The 16,249-nt window shown below is 52.0% G+C and overlaps 1 protein-coding gene across 3 annotated transcripts in view; it reads left to right on the forward strand.

Moving 5' to 3' along the window:
* NECTIN4 (nectin cell adhesion molecule 4) overlaps positions 1-15,855 on the forward strand; it is a 124,039-nt gene extending 108,184 nt beyond the window's left edge. For all 3 annotated transcript variants that reach the window (XM_061605951.1, XM_061605948.1, XM_061605950.1), the window contains exons 6-10: positions 5,479-5,630; positions 7,356-7,503; positions 8,779-8,857; positions 12,580-12,741; positions 15,586-15,855. In XM_061605951.1, the coding sequence (XP_061461935.1) occupies positions 5,479-5,630; positions 7,356-7,503; positions 8,779-8,857; positions 12,580-12,741; positions 15,586-15,855 (811 nt within the window). The remainder of the gene's footprint in view (positions 1-5,478; positions 5,631-7,355; positions 7,504-8,778; positions 8,858-12,579; positions 12,742-15,585) is intronic.
* Positions 15,856-16,249: the final 394 nt, after the last annotated feature.

Genomic DNA, 16,249 nt, shown 5'->3' on the forward strand with positions numbered 1-16,249 from the left:
AATAGTGGAGTTGAGGAGAGGGAGACTCGAGGAATGTGAAGGGTGTGCTTCACAGCTGAAACAACGCCCATGGCCATCTAAAGGGGACCCCCCCCTTTCTCCTGCTGTGTAAGACAATTAAGTCCAGGATCTGAAACGATCTAGCTGTGCCACTCCCCACCCCCTGCAGCTGAGCGTGGCAAAGGCATTTTCCTAGTAGAACAAAGTTGAAGAGCGTGGGGGGGGGGGACCACAGCTCCGTGGCAGAGCACCGACTTGGCTTGCAGAAGGTCCCAGGTTCAGTTCCCAGCATTTCCCATTAAAAGCAGGTGATGGGAAAAAGCACCTTCTGCCTGAGACGCTGGAGAGCCCACTGCTGGTCAGAGTTGTCAGTACTGGGCTAGATGGAACAGGTAGCCTGACGTGGCAGAAGACAGCTTCCTAAGAGCCAATTGGATGACAGCTTTTTTTTTATTGCAAAGGGAAAAGGGCGGGGGCAGGGAGAGAAAGGCCTGCTGTCCCTCCTAACTGGCAGAGGACGGAGAGGACGCTCCCCCCTGTTGCGCTGGTGGGTCCATTTGGGGGGAGGGGAGTTAATCCTGCCCTAGTGCTGGGGGCTTCTGGGGGCAGGAGATAGTAAAGCCAGTCCCCATTCCTCAAGCCCCTACCGAAGCCCTGGGACACTTCCCCAGGATGCAAATCCAGGGTTGCAGGAGGGAAGTCTGTGCTGGCTTGGCATTTCCCAGCGTCAGCCTTGGACGCCTGCCTGACCCGCCTGACCCCGCCTGGGTGCCAGCTGCGATTCGTTCCGCAGCATCCCACAAATAGCTGGCAGAGCTTCCTCTCCCCCCAGGCAGCCAGGCTGCAAGCCAGCCCTTTGGGGAGCCTTCCTCCTTGCCACAAGGAGGGTGCTGGGGCCACGCAGCGGTGTGCAGCCACTTCTCTGCCCAGCTGGCCACGCTGTTCCCAGCCGGCAGACGGTGCACCTGATCTGGGTCGGCCACCGCAGGGACCTCCCATGGATCCCATTCAAAGGGAAAGTGGATCCTCCACAAACACTTATTCATTACCCAGCAATTCCTGCCTGCCTCTCAAGCTGCTTTTGCGCTCGGAGGGACCAGCTGAGACTTGCTGTGGGTTTCGGAGGAGCAGCCTCAGGCCCAAATGCACCTCGTAGTCTTTTGTGGTGAGCAATGGGGGGGGGGGAAACCAGCCAAGTCAGCAGGACTGAGGGGGGGCGTGGTGAAATGATGAGGCTTTGCATGGGGCAGGCGGGGGGAGGGGCACAGGAATGAGATTCTCCCAAGGTCTGTCTGCCTCCTTAAAGAATGGAGCTGAGCAGGAAATGTTGGCCTCTGCGCAGTTGCTACTCTGCCCAAAAGTGAGTGGTGTGCCCAGAATCTCACCTTCCCGGCTTGCTGGCAAAGGCAGAGGTTCTACTCCCCTCATTTCATCCTCACAACAACCCTGCAAGGTAAATTAGGCTGAGAGAGAGAGAATGACTTGCTCTGCCCTGAATCTCATATTTTAGAAAGCTGCTGGTCCCACACATTGAAAGACCCTCTGCCTCTCATTTGTTAACTTTTTCAGAAGTTATCCCACCTTTCCTCCAAGGAGCTTGAGGTGGTGTACATGGTTCTCATGATCTTCATATTATCTTCACAACAACGCTGCCCTGTAGGTTAGGCTGATTGACGTATGGCTGAATGGGGATTTGAACCCAGGTCTCCCAGGTCCCAGTCCTACATTCCAGCCACTATACCATTCTGACACAGCCTTCTGGTAGTAACAGGCCTGTCAAAATGTGCAGGGTCGTGTCTACACGGAAACAGGGCCAAGACCTGATTCATGTAGGACAATCCTGCGCCAGGAACAAAGCATTGGGGAGAAAGGGGGAAGACTGGCACACCGTTGATAGTTGTGGGCAGGAGGGGATATCATATTCTGCAAGCTACACCGGCTGAACTTCCCCTTCTACACAACTGTTAAAGGGGCAGGAACCCTGTCCCCACTTGGGACCTGGGCGCGCACCCCCGCCCAAACAGAACCTCAACAACTGCATTCTGTGCCCTGTATAAGTTATGGAAAAGTTGCTGTGGCATTGTGGGAGTCCTCCTCCTCCAGTATTGCTCCTGTTAACTCTGCACTTCCATCCTGGCCTCTGCCAGTGGCCCACTGGGAGCCAGGCTACTCTGCTGCAGCTGCCGGTTGCCCTGTGGCTTCAGAAGCAAGGCAGAAAGGTTCTCTGGCCTCATCTAACGGTCAAAGGAGCCTGAGGACGTGCCCCTCATATTGGTTGCAAACATAAAATGGGTACTGGACTACAGTGTCAGGGCTTTGTCCCTGCCCCCCACCCCACCTCGGAATCAGTGGGGGCTAGAATGTGAGGTGCTGAGGTGCTGTCTGTTAGAGGCCTTTGACGACCAGTAAAAATGGAAAATGGAGTGCCTTCAAGTCGATCCGACTTATGGCGACCCTATGCATAGGGTGTTCATGGTAAGCGGTATTCAGAGGGGGTTTCCCATTGCCTCCCTCTGAGACTAGTCCTCCCTAGCTGGCTCGGGCCTGCTCAGTTGCCACAGCTGCACAAGCCAGCCCCTTCCTTGTTCCCCACTGCCAGCTGGGGGGCAACTGGGCTCCTTGGGGACTATGCCGCTTGCCCACGGCTGCCCAGGTGGCAGGGCACATCACCCCTGAGCCACTCACTGTGGGGCAATCTCCAGCTGGCCCTTGACACCCAGGAGACACGAGCGGGGATTTGAACTGGACTCCCAGCCAGGCTCTCCTCCCCACTGTGCTATACCAGCTGTAGTAGACCAGTAATAGACTCACAATTCCCAGAGTTTCTGGGGGTGGCAATGGCAGAGGAGTGGGACCCATGACAGTTAAACCAGTTTCTGGGCCTGATAACCAGCCCTTATTGTCAAGAGGAGAGACACACTTCCTCAGGACAGTTGCATCTACCAGGCCAAAACAGCCTTGCCACATGTTCCGCCATGTTAAAAAAAGGGACACGCAAGAACACCACCCCTCCACCCCACAGCAAAGCTGATGTGGGTAAATTTCTCAGCCTCAAACGTGAGCCAAGGATGGCTGTGTGAATCTGCTGTGAGGGCATCTTGGGTGGGGGGTGGGATATAAATTTAATAAAGAACAACAATATGCTCAAACTGGATGGCAAACCTTTGGCAAAGGATTTTGGGCATGCTCCAAGCCATCGCCTCCTCTTTCCCTAAGTGCAGATCTAGCAAAAGTGGTGACAAGCATGTCTCCCACAAAGAGGCAGAGTTCAGCCCAAGAGGCAGAGTGCCTTTTTCCTGCTTGGGAACCACAGCCAGCTGCGAAACCTCTGGAATTAAGGGTGAGGTTTCCAGGTCAGGGTTGCATCCATTACCTCTACCCTGCGTTACTTGAGCCTGTGCACCTCTCCTTATGCCAACCTACCCCAACCTGGTGCCCTCCAGATGTTTTGGACTATAACGCCCATCCGCCCCAGCCAGGGCTTTTCTGGGTGTGTATGGGAGCATTTTGTACAAGCGTTTTGCATACAATGTGTACAAGCATTCTGGAGGTGGGAATTTGGACGAGAGAGGTAGAGATACGAAATATGCTTCCGTAGAGTGGCAAAAATCAGCATCCCTAACTTGAACCTCAGCCTAGAAGCGAACATCCTGCCCTACAGGATGGTCTGAGGTGCACGTCTCTTCTCTTTGCCTCAGCCTTTCCACCTGTAATGTGGGGATAAAACTACTGGCCTGCCTCACCGCACTGCCGTAAGAAGGATGGTGATGTTTTAGTAGATTTATTAGTCGCTTGTTACCCAAAGGTCTCCAAGCAACTCGCAGCATTACTGAAACAATCCATATGAACCATTTGAAGCACGCTGGAGAACTGGCTATGCCAGTGAATAGCGTTACGCTTTGGAAATGCTGGTGGCTGGTGCACATACGTTTGTGGAGATGATGCTCCCGTTTATGTGCGTGTGCGAATGTGTTCTCTCTCGTTCTTTTTCAGCACGCAGATGTGTTTCCCCATAAGATTGCCCACATGTGTGTATGTCGGTTGCGTGCGTGTGGGGAAGGTGGGCGGGGTGCTCTTGCCCTTGCTGGGCTGTGCTTGCCGGCTCAGACGCTGGCTGCCTCTGTGCACAGAGTTTGGGCAGTGTCTCAACATGCTCCGGCACCGGCTTAGCTATGCAAGACACCGTGGGAAAAAGGAAGGAATCCCTTTGATTTCAGCACCTATTGTTCATGATGTCATGGCTGACCCCGCCCTCCTCTCCTCTCCTCTCCTCTCCTCTCCCCCCCTTCCTTACACCTCCCCTCACGAGCCCGGACCTGTCGTACAGGTGGGTATGCTGCAGAAAGGGCAAGAGCTGTGCATCTGGTTCAGGAGTTCCCAACTTTTGCAAGGCTCCCTTTGGGCAATGCCTTTCCCTCTGGCCAAGGCCCTGAACATTTCAAGGATGAAAACAGGGGCTTACTTGTAATACTCCTACCCTTCCTCTAGGTGCCCCCTCTAGGTCTTCATGGCCTTCCTCTAGGTGCCCCCTCCGCCCAGTTCAGGCTGCAGTTTTAGGGCCCCTCCTAATGGCCCCTGTTTACTGTGCATTCACGATGGTTTCTGCTCATGATGGGACATGCTGCTTCATTTCCAGGTGGCACATGTCCCATAGCTTGAAATCCTGCACCTTTTTATGCCACAAATGTCCCAGGAGTGCCCCTCCAGTCGGCAATAATGCAATAACATTGGGAAAGCACCTGCATGTGTGGATGATCCAGTATAAATCCACCACAAATGCGCTGTTATTGCATCAAGGATGCGTTGCAGAATACACCTGCAAGGGAACACCAGTCTGGAGGGGCCCTTGGAGCTCACTTACCTGGGATTAAGCCCCTTTGAACACAGTGGGGCTGTCTTTTTGAGGAAGCACACACATTCTCCAGTGTATGTTTGTGGCGGCTGCCATCCCCTCTTCCCCGCAACCGCGGTTTTGTTATTTGACATCGCTTAATGAGCAAAGACACCCCCCCCCAAAAAAAAGCTAAATGGGGGTGAGGTTATGGCAGATGTTGATTATATTGTGATGACCGATGGTTTTAAGCAATACATTTGAAATGGTTGACAGGCATTTGTAAAATTGTGCACAGTGTGTGTGGGGGGAGAGAGAGAGAGAGAGGTTTGCCCCTCCCCTGTTCATAACACTAAAACCTGAGGCCAGCCAGTGACGTGGGTGGGCAACAGGACCAAGAGAGGGCAAGGGAGGGTCATTCCTTGATGCGGCCATTGTCTAGTGATGCAGCAATGAGTGTGCAAAGCTGCCCTTCGGGCGATGGCAAGCATCTCCCTGTCCTCCATCCAGGGCCACATGACTTACGGAAGGCAGTCGAGTTCCCGGGACGGGTGACACTCCAGGTCTCGAACTAGCAGGGAATCTGGGCCTACAGCTATGACGATGCTGCTTTCCCTCCTCTCTGACTTTGACTCTTCTCTGCCCAGGCTGAATGACCCCCTTCCTGGTGGAGTGAAGATCAAGGGGGACGTCCTGCTCTTCCAGAGGCCCCTCAGCTCTGAAGATGGAGGCGTCTACGTTTGCCAAGTGGCCAATGGCTTTGCAACGAAAGAGGCCGAGGCCACCATCAGCATCAAAGGTATCATTCTGGGGCGGCTCAGAAGGCAAAGGCAGAGCTGGTTTGGCTTGCTTAGGGCAAGGCTTGCCTCCTCCCAGGAGCGTCTGAACGGATTCTGGTTTAGGGTGCATAGATACAAATCAGGTCCCATTTTTTCCTCTTTCGTGGCTTCAGCTTGCCTTCCCCTCTCCCTCCGCTTTGCAGTACATTTGACAGACATGTTGGCCAACAAATCCAGTGCTGGTTCGTTCGTCTGCCCTTCCCCTCCCCCTGCTTCTGGTGAGCTGTTCCCTTCCCCCTTTTCAATGCTTAAAGCACCATTCAACTAAATGCACACCCATTTTAATTTTTCTTAAATGTCTTTAATTTTAGTACAGTTATGTTGTTAACAGGAGTGTAGCCATCCATGGTCTCGGGAGGGGGGTGTTAGACCCCTTACTTTTTTGGGGAGCAGGGTCCCTATGTCTCCAGCATCCCACAAGCCAATCAGCATGAAAGGAGAGTGTGTTAGCCTCTGAGAAGAGTCTTCCAATGTGCTTCCTTGTCCTTTCCTGTTGCTTCAAGCCAATCAGAGTGAAAGGAGGTGAGTGAGCCCCTGAGAAGACTCTTCTCAGTAGCTAACACACTCCGCTTTCATGCTGATTGGCTCCTAAGGGATGTCTATTGTTGTGGGAGAAGGCACGCGCTTAAAGGACTGAGGACCGAGGGGGCGTGGCTGGGAGAGGGCGTGGAAGGACTATCCTGAAGGCACTCTGCACTTCTGGATTTGCCGCTCCAGTACTGGTTTTTAAACTGTTAAAATTGTTACTGGTATCACTGGTATTGAGACATTACCAGTTTCTAGCCTATCACTGCTGTGCCCGCTGCCAACTGTACATGCACAGAATTGGTTTCCCCTGAATTTGATATAGGGGAGAAGATAAGGGCCTGGGCCAGGAAACTTTCCCCTACACACAGTGGGGGAACAGAAGACCTTGCCTTCCCTCGTCGCTCCCCTGGCAAGCCGATCCCACATCACAGGCAGAAAAGTTCCCCATCCCAGAGTCAGCCTCTCCTTGTAGGGAGGCTGCTCTGACTTCAGCACTGCAATAATTACATACACAACTGTGTTCTGGAGGAACCGGTGCTGTGAGGCTTCAGGGGCACCTTCCAGCCACAGGTAAGGTGGCCTTCATGCGTCACTTCTCCTGAGCACACCAAGACTCCGGCAGCCAGCAGCATCGTTGCAAGTGACGATAAGAGTTGGTGGGCTCCTGGCAGGGAACAAACGGCAGCCTCTCCAAAAGACCTCCCCCCCCCCCGGCCATCAATGATGAGCCGGCGTCCCCCTCCCCCCAAATAGAATACTTTACATTCAACTGCAGAAGGCCAGACAAAGTGTTCTCGTCACAATCCCTGCTTCATTCAGGGCAATTTTCCAGAGGCATGGATTGCTGCCGTGGCAGCTGTTTCCCAGAGAGAATTCTGCAGCTTCAAAATTTTGTGTTTTGTGTATTTTGTATTTATCTTTTTTTATTATTACTATTTTGTGAGCCGCCTTGAGGGCCTTTTCGCCAAAAGGCGGCATAGAAATAGAATGAATGAATGAATGAATAAATAAATAAAATCTGTCTGTGGCTTTGCCATACTTCCCAAAAGGTGTTTGTCTTAAATCTGCCTATGAAAAACAAACATTGAGAAACAGCCTTTGTAAACTTCTCGCACTGTTGAAATACACCCACCCACCCCTCTCTCTCTGTCCCACAGGCAACCGGGCCAAGGAAGTGGACGTGGTCTCCATCTCCATGATAGGGGCAGGCCTCATCAGTGTGGTGCTGCTTGGCCTGCTGGTGCTGGTGGTCATCCTTATGGCCTGCTACCACAAGCGGAAGACCAAACGCATCACCGAGAAGTAGTAAGCAACGGGGTTGGCCCAATTCTGCAGAGCCCGTCAGTACTTGTTTTGGTACCTGCTGGGGATGCTTTAATTTGGATTCCTGCATTGAGCAGGCGGGTTGGACTTGATGGCCTTATAGGCCCCTTCCAGCTCTGCTGTTCTGTGGTTCTATGATTCTGTCTTTCTGATGGTAACCACAGTCGCCTTGGTCCTCCTGTTACATTCTAAGCCCGGGTGAGGAAATGGATCTGGCCGACCACCCACCTGTCATTCACCTGATGTCTCATCACCGTACAAGGAGATACACAAGCCCTGACAATCAGCTGACCTGAAGCTCTGACCATCACCTGATTGCCGGGACTTCATAGAATCACACAATAGTAGAGTTGGAAGGGATCTATAAGGCCGTCGAGTCCAACCCCCTTGCAATCCACTTGCAAAGCGCTGTGCCTTCAGTTGATTGGCGGTGCCTGCAAATGCTCTGTGGCCCAGCGTGGCCTAGCCTTGTCAAATATGACATCAAGTATCAAGCCAGTGTGGTGTAGTGGTTATGGTGTTGGACTACAACCTGGGAGACCACGGTACGAATCCCCACACAGCCATGAGGCTCACTGGGTGACCTTGGGCCAGTCACTGCCTCTCAGCCTCATGAAAACCCTCTTCATAGGTTCGCCATAAGTCAGAATCGACTTGAAGGAAGTACATTTATATTTTATCGGGTGGGTCAGCGTGGCTTGGCCGAAACGGCCTTGCAGGCCAAATGTGAAGTCCTGGCAGGCTTCCCCCCCCCCCCCGTGCTAAGCAAAGATGGGAACTGAGCTGCTCACATGTCCCACCCTTTTGCCATCACCCCCCACTCCCCAGTTAGGGTTGCCATGTCTCACAAGGCTCAGACCCCAGAGACTCGGGGCAGAGCTTGGGAGGCAAAAGGCGTGTTTGGTAGATCGGGAGCGGGGCCTGGCAGGATGGGTGGAGCCTTATGGTGCCTGGGGGGGGGAAGAGGATGGTGCATGGGGGCTGATTGGCTGTGGCTGGTACCTCAGGAGAGAAGTCTGATGGGGACAAGAGGGAAAAGGTCTCGAGCTGGGCGCAGAAATCACCTGTGCCCTGTCGATACTGGCCTCTGGCCTCAAGAATTTCGTCCTTTCCCTGGAGGCCACAACTATGAAATTTCTGGCCAAACTCAGAGACCTGGCCACTCTCCCCCCCCCCCTCCACTATCCAAGCAATGGTCTGGTGCACAGTGAGGTATTCCCGTCAGGCTGAGGTTCTCTCTCTCCTTGTGTCTGACAGTGAAGAGGAGCTGACCTTGACCCGGGAGAATTCCATCCGGCGCCTCCACTCAAGCCACAGCACCGACACCCGGAACCAGGTGAGGGCAGAGGGGGGGATCCCTCTTGGTTAGCTGGGGGGGGGGTGAGGTTTTAGAAGGCTACAGCTGGATTTTGCCTTGGGGAGTAGGGTTGGAAAGATCTGTCAATTCCTGTTCATCGCTGTTTCTCCAGTCTTAAACTGAGTTCTGCAGCAATTTGTGTTGTTTTTTAGATAAAAAACCCTCATGGAAGTTCTTGTATTTTAGTTCAAATTTCTGCTACAGTACTAAACAAATTTTTGTTTGCATTTTTTATTAATGTGCACATTTTTGCAAGCAATTTCTCCTAACATAGGAGAACATAAGAGAGCCAGTGTGGTGTAGTGGTTAAGGTGCTGGACCACGACCTGGGAGACCAGGGTTCGAATCCCTAAACAGCCATGCAGCTCCCTGGGTGACCTTGGGCCAGTCGCTGCCTCTCAGCCTCAGAGGAAGGCAATGGGAAACCCCCTCTGAATATCGCTTACCATGAAAACCCTCTTCATACAGTCACCATAAGTTGGGATCGACTTGAAAACAGTCCATACTCTCCTAACATAATGCATCTTTGCATGTTATTTTCACTAATATATTCATTTTTATGCATATTTTCCCCGTAATATATGCATTTTGTAGGCATTGTTTGGTTGAGGAACTGCACTGCAAATTTTGGATAAGGGTGGGTTTCAAAGGATGGCTGCGTTTAGTTCTCATATTGTTTCAGAAAGTGCAAATTTGATGAATTTGTCTCTAAAAGTGAACCGAATCAAATTTCTCCCCCATCCTTAGTGGGGATGAAAGGAGCAGGGGTTGGGGATGGGGAAAAGGACCCCCCCTTCCCATCTGCTGAAGAAAATAAGCACTGTTTTGCTCGATCCAACTATCTCAAGTCTAGATGGCATTGGACAGCCCACTAATACCATCCTGGCATTCACAGATATATTGCCTCTGAACATGGAGTTTCCATTTAGATATACCAGTTGATAGAACTATAAGCAGTGCTTTTTTGTGATGGCACTGACGGGTATGGAGCATCGGCACCTCATTTTTCACCAAAGAAAGCCCTGACCATAAGGGACCTCTTTCTCTTTTCCTCCTGCCCACCTCATTTGCGTTCGCTGAGGACCAGAGCCTTGGAAGTCCTTCAGTACCCTCTAGAGGGAGTAAGCAGAACAACAAGCCGCTGCCATTTAACTTCTAAAATAATGTTTCTCAACCGCTTATAACACATGCCACCATTTAGCTAAATGCAACATCCCCTTCAAACCTGGTTCCCTTTTTTTTCTTTAATTTTCAAAGGGATTGAAATGTTGTGATTTTTAATTATAAAAAAGAATTTGAAAACAAATCAAAGCACTTATACTTTTTTTTAAATGTATGTCTGTATTTTACTTACATTGTACATCTTTTTTGTAAACAGACATGCCTCCCTGCCCCCAAATCTGTGCCTCCCTGGCTGAGAAGCACAGAGAAGAGCTGGGCTCAGATCCTAACTGAAAGCCACCTTCTCTGACCTGGGATGTGTTTGGGATTACTCTGGGAAAGAGTTGTCACCAGAGCTCATGAGTCTGGTTTCTGGCTGGAGACCCCCAGGCACCTTCCCCAATGCTCTCCACAGAGGACAACACACCAGCTCATTTAAAAGAATTCCTGGCAGGGCCCTAAACTCTGTGGTGGAACACAAGCTTTGCCCGGAGAAGGTTCAGTCCCCGGCAGCATCTCCAGGTAAGTCTGGGATAAGACTCCCTGCCTTAAACCCTGGAGAGCTGCTGCCAGTCAGTGCGGACAATACTGGACTAGGTGAACCAAGGGGCCCAATTCAGTCCCTAGGACCTCAGAAGCTGGCTTATACCAACTCTGAGTAGCTCAGTCTGGCTTGTTCACACTGACTGGCACAGTTCTCCAAGGCAGGGAGCCTTTTCCCAGCTGTGCATGGAGATGCTGCCAGGGGATTGAACCTGGGACTTTCTACACGCAAAGCGGGTGCTCTACTAGGGAGCCGGGGGCCCTCCCTAAAGGCAGGCTTCCCATGAGCATCTATAGCTCAGTGGTAGCAGCGCACGTGCTACAGTCGCAGGAAGTCCCAAGCTTAGTCTTCGGTAGGAGGGCTGGGAGACACCAGTCAGAATCAGGGATGGGTGAGAAATGTGGTTCAGTTCGCATTTCAAGCCAAATCTAACCAATCTGCACTTTCCAAAACGACATGAGAACCATAACACAGCCACCCTTGGAAATTCCCAGTTATCCGAAGTTTGCAGTGCAGTTCTCCAGCCAGGCAAGATTTACAGAAATGCGTACGGTAAGGGGAAAGCGTGCATAAAAATGAATAGATGAGTGAAAATAACATGCAAAAAGGCAGTGCGTGATAAGAAATGGCTTGCAAAAATGTGTACTCTACTCAAAACTGCCTACAAAAATGTGTTTATTAGGAGAAAATTGCACTAAAATTCTGAAGAATTTTCTTGAGAATTTTTTCAAGGAAATGTGCAAATTGCTGCAGAATGAGGCAAACTGGATTTTAGAAAAAAGAGAAACTGAGAGGACTGATCCCTCATCAGAACAGACAGCAGGGGCGATGTTAGGGGGCCTGAGCCCTGGGCCTTTGGCCCTGAGTCCCCAATCTCCTTCCCTCCCCCACTTTTCCCAACTTTTTTAAAAAATTACCAAACACTTGTAAAAGAAAAACATTATTTTACTTTGCCTGCTTGGCATGCTGCAGACCACCCACCCACCAGCTTCATTTGCTGAAAGCAGGGCTGGCCCCAGATATGCTGGGGCCCTTGGGCACAAGCCTGCCCCAGGCCCCAGCACTCCCCTTCTGTGATTCATGGCAGGATCGCTGCCGCGGATCCCACGCCCTGCCATTCCCTTGCCTAACCTACCTTTCTCAGCTGTTCTGCAGTTGCACACACAGCGCTGCCCTTAACAAAGATGGCGGCCGAAGTTTCCCTAAGGGGCTGAAGCCTATGCCGCCATCTTGGTTCATGGCAGGGATGCGTGTGCACAGCCCCTTAGGGAAACCTCAGCCGCCATCTTTGTTAAGGGCAGCACTGTGTGTGCAACCACAGAACAAGGTAGGTTAAGCAAGGGAATGGCGGGTGCTCCAAAGCTCTCGCGATCTGCAGCAGGGGAGCAGCCCCAGGGGCCCTCGGGCCAGTGCCCCACCTGGCCACCCTTTAGAACCGGCCCTGGCTGAAAGACCTAAATTTGGATCTCTCTCTCTCTCTCTAAATGAACATATTCAAATTTTATGGACATTGGTGTCATGGGCCTGTGTCCTAAGACTTATATGTACCTCGCATTGCCCCTCATAGGCAGACAAGGGGGAGCAACGTCCTAACTCATTAGAAGGCCATTTCTCAAGGAGGGGCCTCTGCTTTAGTGGCCAAGCACCTGTTTGTATGCAGAAGCTGCCAGGTTCAGTCCCTTGTGTCTCCAGAGCTCAGGCTGCACGACTTGAGGAAGACTTCTGCTTGCATAAGTCGTCAGTCTTGCAGGTCTGGCTCAGGATTTAGTTAGTTGGGCACTTACATCCCGCCTCATATGCCTCCAAGGAGCTCAAGGCAGTGCACACGGTTTCATCCCCCTCACTGCATCCTCACAACAACCTTGTAAAGTAGGTTAAAGTTAGAGCGAGGACAGTGAACCACCGGTCAACCCAGCAAGCTTCATGAGATGGCCGCTTCGGCAGACGCATCCAGTTTCTGTTCCTTGTTAGCATCTTGTCTCTCCTTCTCCTTCAGACCGAAGAAAATCTTCCCTTGAGGTTAGAGAGCCGGCAAGGCAGTTACCGCGGTGACAGCCTTTGCCGGGACAGCCTGCGAGCGGACAGCCTGTGCCGGGACAGCCGGCAGGGCAGCTTCCGGGCAGACAGCCTCCGCGAAACCAGCCTCTGCTCAGTCATGGTGAGTTTGGGGGGGGGGCTGACGGATCTCACGGATCTGACGGAGGGGCAGGGGTTGCATTGATGCCTGATTATCCAAGCTCTCCCCCCCCCGCAACCAATGCAGCCCTTCAGAACCTCTCAGGATCCCATCCCCTGCTAGAAGCAAATCACTGGGAGTCCCTCGGCGGAGAGAAGCCATGCAGCAGGGCCCCCAGGTTGGATTGCCAGTGGGCACGTGCAGATTTCCCCATGTGTCCGGCATCCCTGAGTGGCGGAGCATTGGAAGGACATAACACTTTGGTCGTTGGAGGCTCATTAGTGTTTGGTAATGATGTCTGAGCTTATTCACAAAATCCACAGACGGCGTCAATGCTCCTAAGAGCAGGCCCGCTGCTTCATGTCAGAACTCCAGAGAGCCACCCCGACATCCTCGGGTGCTGTTAGCTCACAGCAGCCTCCCCCAACCTGGCCCTCGCCAGATGTTTTGGGCTGCAACTGGGGCTGATGGCGGGTTGCAGTCCCCGACATCTGGAGGGGCCACGTTGGGGAAGGCCGGCTCACAGGGTCCCCGACAGTCCCTGGTTACTTCCAGGCGGCCTGTTTGTTTCGCATTCACCCTGGTTTGTTAGCAGAAAGTTTGCAGGAAGGTTAAGTGACCCCGGCTATTTATTGAGCGCTGGTTCTTACTTGTTTGTGGGAGGCTGTGCGGCATCGTGGCAAGCGGTCCTTTTCTCACACTTTGCAGGGCGTTTCCCCATCACTTTCCTTACCACAAAAAAGTCTGCTTGCAGGGTGGGGGGAAGTGGGTTTGTAATGGGAAGAGCTCCAAACGAACTCTAATTGTGCAGCCTGAACTGGCCGCAAGCAACAGTCTGGAAGTGCCCTCTGTCTCGAAACAGCAGCTTTTTTTGGGGTCCCTCTCACATCCCCTGACTGCCCCAGCCTCTCAGCAACCCTTTGTCACCTCCCCGGTTCTGGCCAGGCAGCGCCTCAAGGGAAACCTGCAGTGATGGTGCTAGCACCTCAAGGCAAACCTTTTACACAGTAACCAGAGGCCAAATGCATAACGGTCTCCCTCCGGCCAAGCCGCTCACAATCCTCCAAGACCCCCAAGGCAAGCAGGCATCCTGGAAGTGGGAGACCAGCAGTCGAGGACACAGAGAGAGAACTGGGTAGCCTCCCCTCGCAGTGAAATGCCCAGCCTGAGAAAGACAGCAAGCCTGAGAGATCTTATATTTGTCCCTAGAAAGGAATTGGCCCTCCTGTGTCACGTGACCTCCTAAACCAGGAGGATTATTGGCCGTGATGCGAGTCTCCCGTCTGGAATTACCAGTGGCCCTGCCAACACTGGTACAAGGCAGCCAGCGCCGAGTCCGCAGGGCTCCTGGTTTGAGCCCCACGGCACCCCAGAGAGACACAGGCACGGATCAGACCTTGCAGTTCAAAGTGCATCACGCTACAATTGCTCCAGATGAGTCAAGAAAGTGATCCAAGATGATGATTTGGATGACTTACCCGGCCTTCACCACGAGGTCCCAGGGCGGGTCCCAACAGTATAAACATGCAAGCTTAAAACCAGTTTTTAGAAGTAGTAGATTGTAGAGGGAAAGTGGAAATGGAACATGTTCCATGTCCTCCCTTTTTTTATCTGGACTGTCTAGATCAAAGTTGATGGTACCAGTATATGGGACCTGTGTGTGTGTGTGTGCCCGTCTACAGATACCTGAGAGGTTTGGTCTCACTCCAGAACCCCAGTGCATGCACCATATTCTACCTAATTTCACAGTTAGAAGGTAAACTTGCTCCCACCTTCTGGCATTCTGGCCACTGAGTGTGAAGGCCCTAGACTGATTGATGTGCACTTGGTACTTTGAAAACAATGTCAAATTTGCTTTACTTTAAATTTGGGCTGACATTCAATTAAAGAATTCTTAGTCCATTTTTATATGAGTATCAATAGATTAACTGGGGTGTAGTCATCCAGGTTCGTGGGGAGTCACTTTTTTGGGAGCAGGGTCCCAGCCAGATCCCTAAGTACGAGCCAATCATCATGAAAGGGAATGTGTTAGCCACGGTGAAGTCCTTGTGCTTTCATTCTGATTGGAGCCAATCAGAGTGAAAGGAGCTGAGTCGGCTACTGAGAAGACTCTTCTCAGTAGCTAACTCTCAGGCTCCCCTTCTTGCTGATTGGCTCTTAGGGATGTCTATTGTAGTGGAGTATGGACTCGGAGAGCAAGGGAGACGGGGGAAATGGAAAAAGGTGTGGCTGTGAGGGGGCGTGGTGTGACTATCATGAAGTGACCCTGCATTTCTGAATTTGCCACTGCACTACTATAGATTAATTAATTAAAATCTGTATAACTTTGCATATGCAGGAAAAACAGTTACAAAGGGGAAATTTGGGTACAACTTTTAATCAATTGGAAAAATATTAATGGATTGACTGACTAAACTTTGGAGCCCTGCTTGGCATAAATGTGGCCAGTCTTCGTGACCTGCTGGTGCCCTCCAGATGTTTTGAACCACAACTCCCATCCGCCCCAGCCAGCATGACTGCAGCGGTTCAAACATCTGGAGGGCACCAAGTTGGCAAAGGCTGAATTAGACTAAGGGGTTGTACTCAACTAAGTCCTACTCGGAGAAGGCCCACTGAAATCAATAAACCTAAATTAGCCATGTCTGTTTACTTCAGTGGGTCTACTTTGAGTAGGAGTAGCGCTGAATGCCACCCTGACTTTTTTTCCTGGTTTGTGTTGACTCACAGTTCCCGCCTTACGCCTCTCTGCAAGTGTACCCTTACCCCCCCCCCATTGGCCACCATATTTCTGGCAGCCTGACTCACTGCTCCTCTCTTGCTGCTCAGGGCGAGGACGCTGACGGACGCAGCTACTCCACCTTGTCGACGGTGCGGGAAATCGAGACCCAGACAGAGCTGCCGCTGCCACCCCCACTCCCCACTCCTGTCGAGGAGAACCAGACAGAGAGGGAAGAGGAGGAGGAGGAGGAGGAGCAGCAAGATGGCGAGAACAACATCAAGCAAGCCATGACCCACTTTGTCCAAGAGAACGGCACCCTCCGGGCCAAGCCCACCACCAACGGCATTTACATCAATGGCCGGGGACACCTGGTGTGACACTCGCCCCCCCTCAACACCACCACCGCAGAATCCCAGGGCCCAGCAGAGCACTGAATCCTCTTCCTAGTTGCTGGCTGGAGCCAGCAGACCTTGACTCCCTTCTGAGCCACTTGCCTGCTTGGCTGCTGCACAGTTGCCCCTGGGTATCTCCTGTTGACCAAGGGCAGCAAACGGTCTTCTCTTGCTCTGTCCACTGGAGGAGGGAGTCGATTCATCCTCAGTGGCGTGGATCCCTGGGAAAAGGCAACAGCCAGTTCCAAAACTGGGAAAAGGTTTTTACTTCTGTCTTTGGCGGGACGGTTATGCCGCCTGGCCTGTGTTTTTTGTGTGCTCCTTTTCCCCCCAGCCATTTGAGGCCACAGATTCAGGGCGAGTGATTTTGAGGGATCCA

The sequence above is a fragment of the Rhineura floridana genome, chromosome 22 (genome assembly GCF_030035675.1).
Source record: "Rhineura floridana isolate rRhiFlo1 chromosome 22, rRhiFlo1.hap2, whole genome shotgun sequence".
Classification (NCBI taxonomy): Eukaryota; Metazoa; Chordata; class Lepidosauria; order Squamata; family Rhineuridae; genus Rhineura; species Rhineura floridana.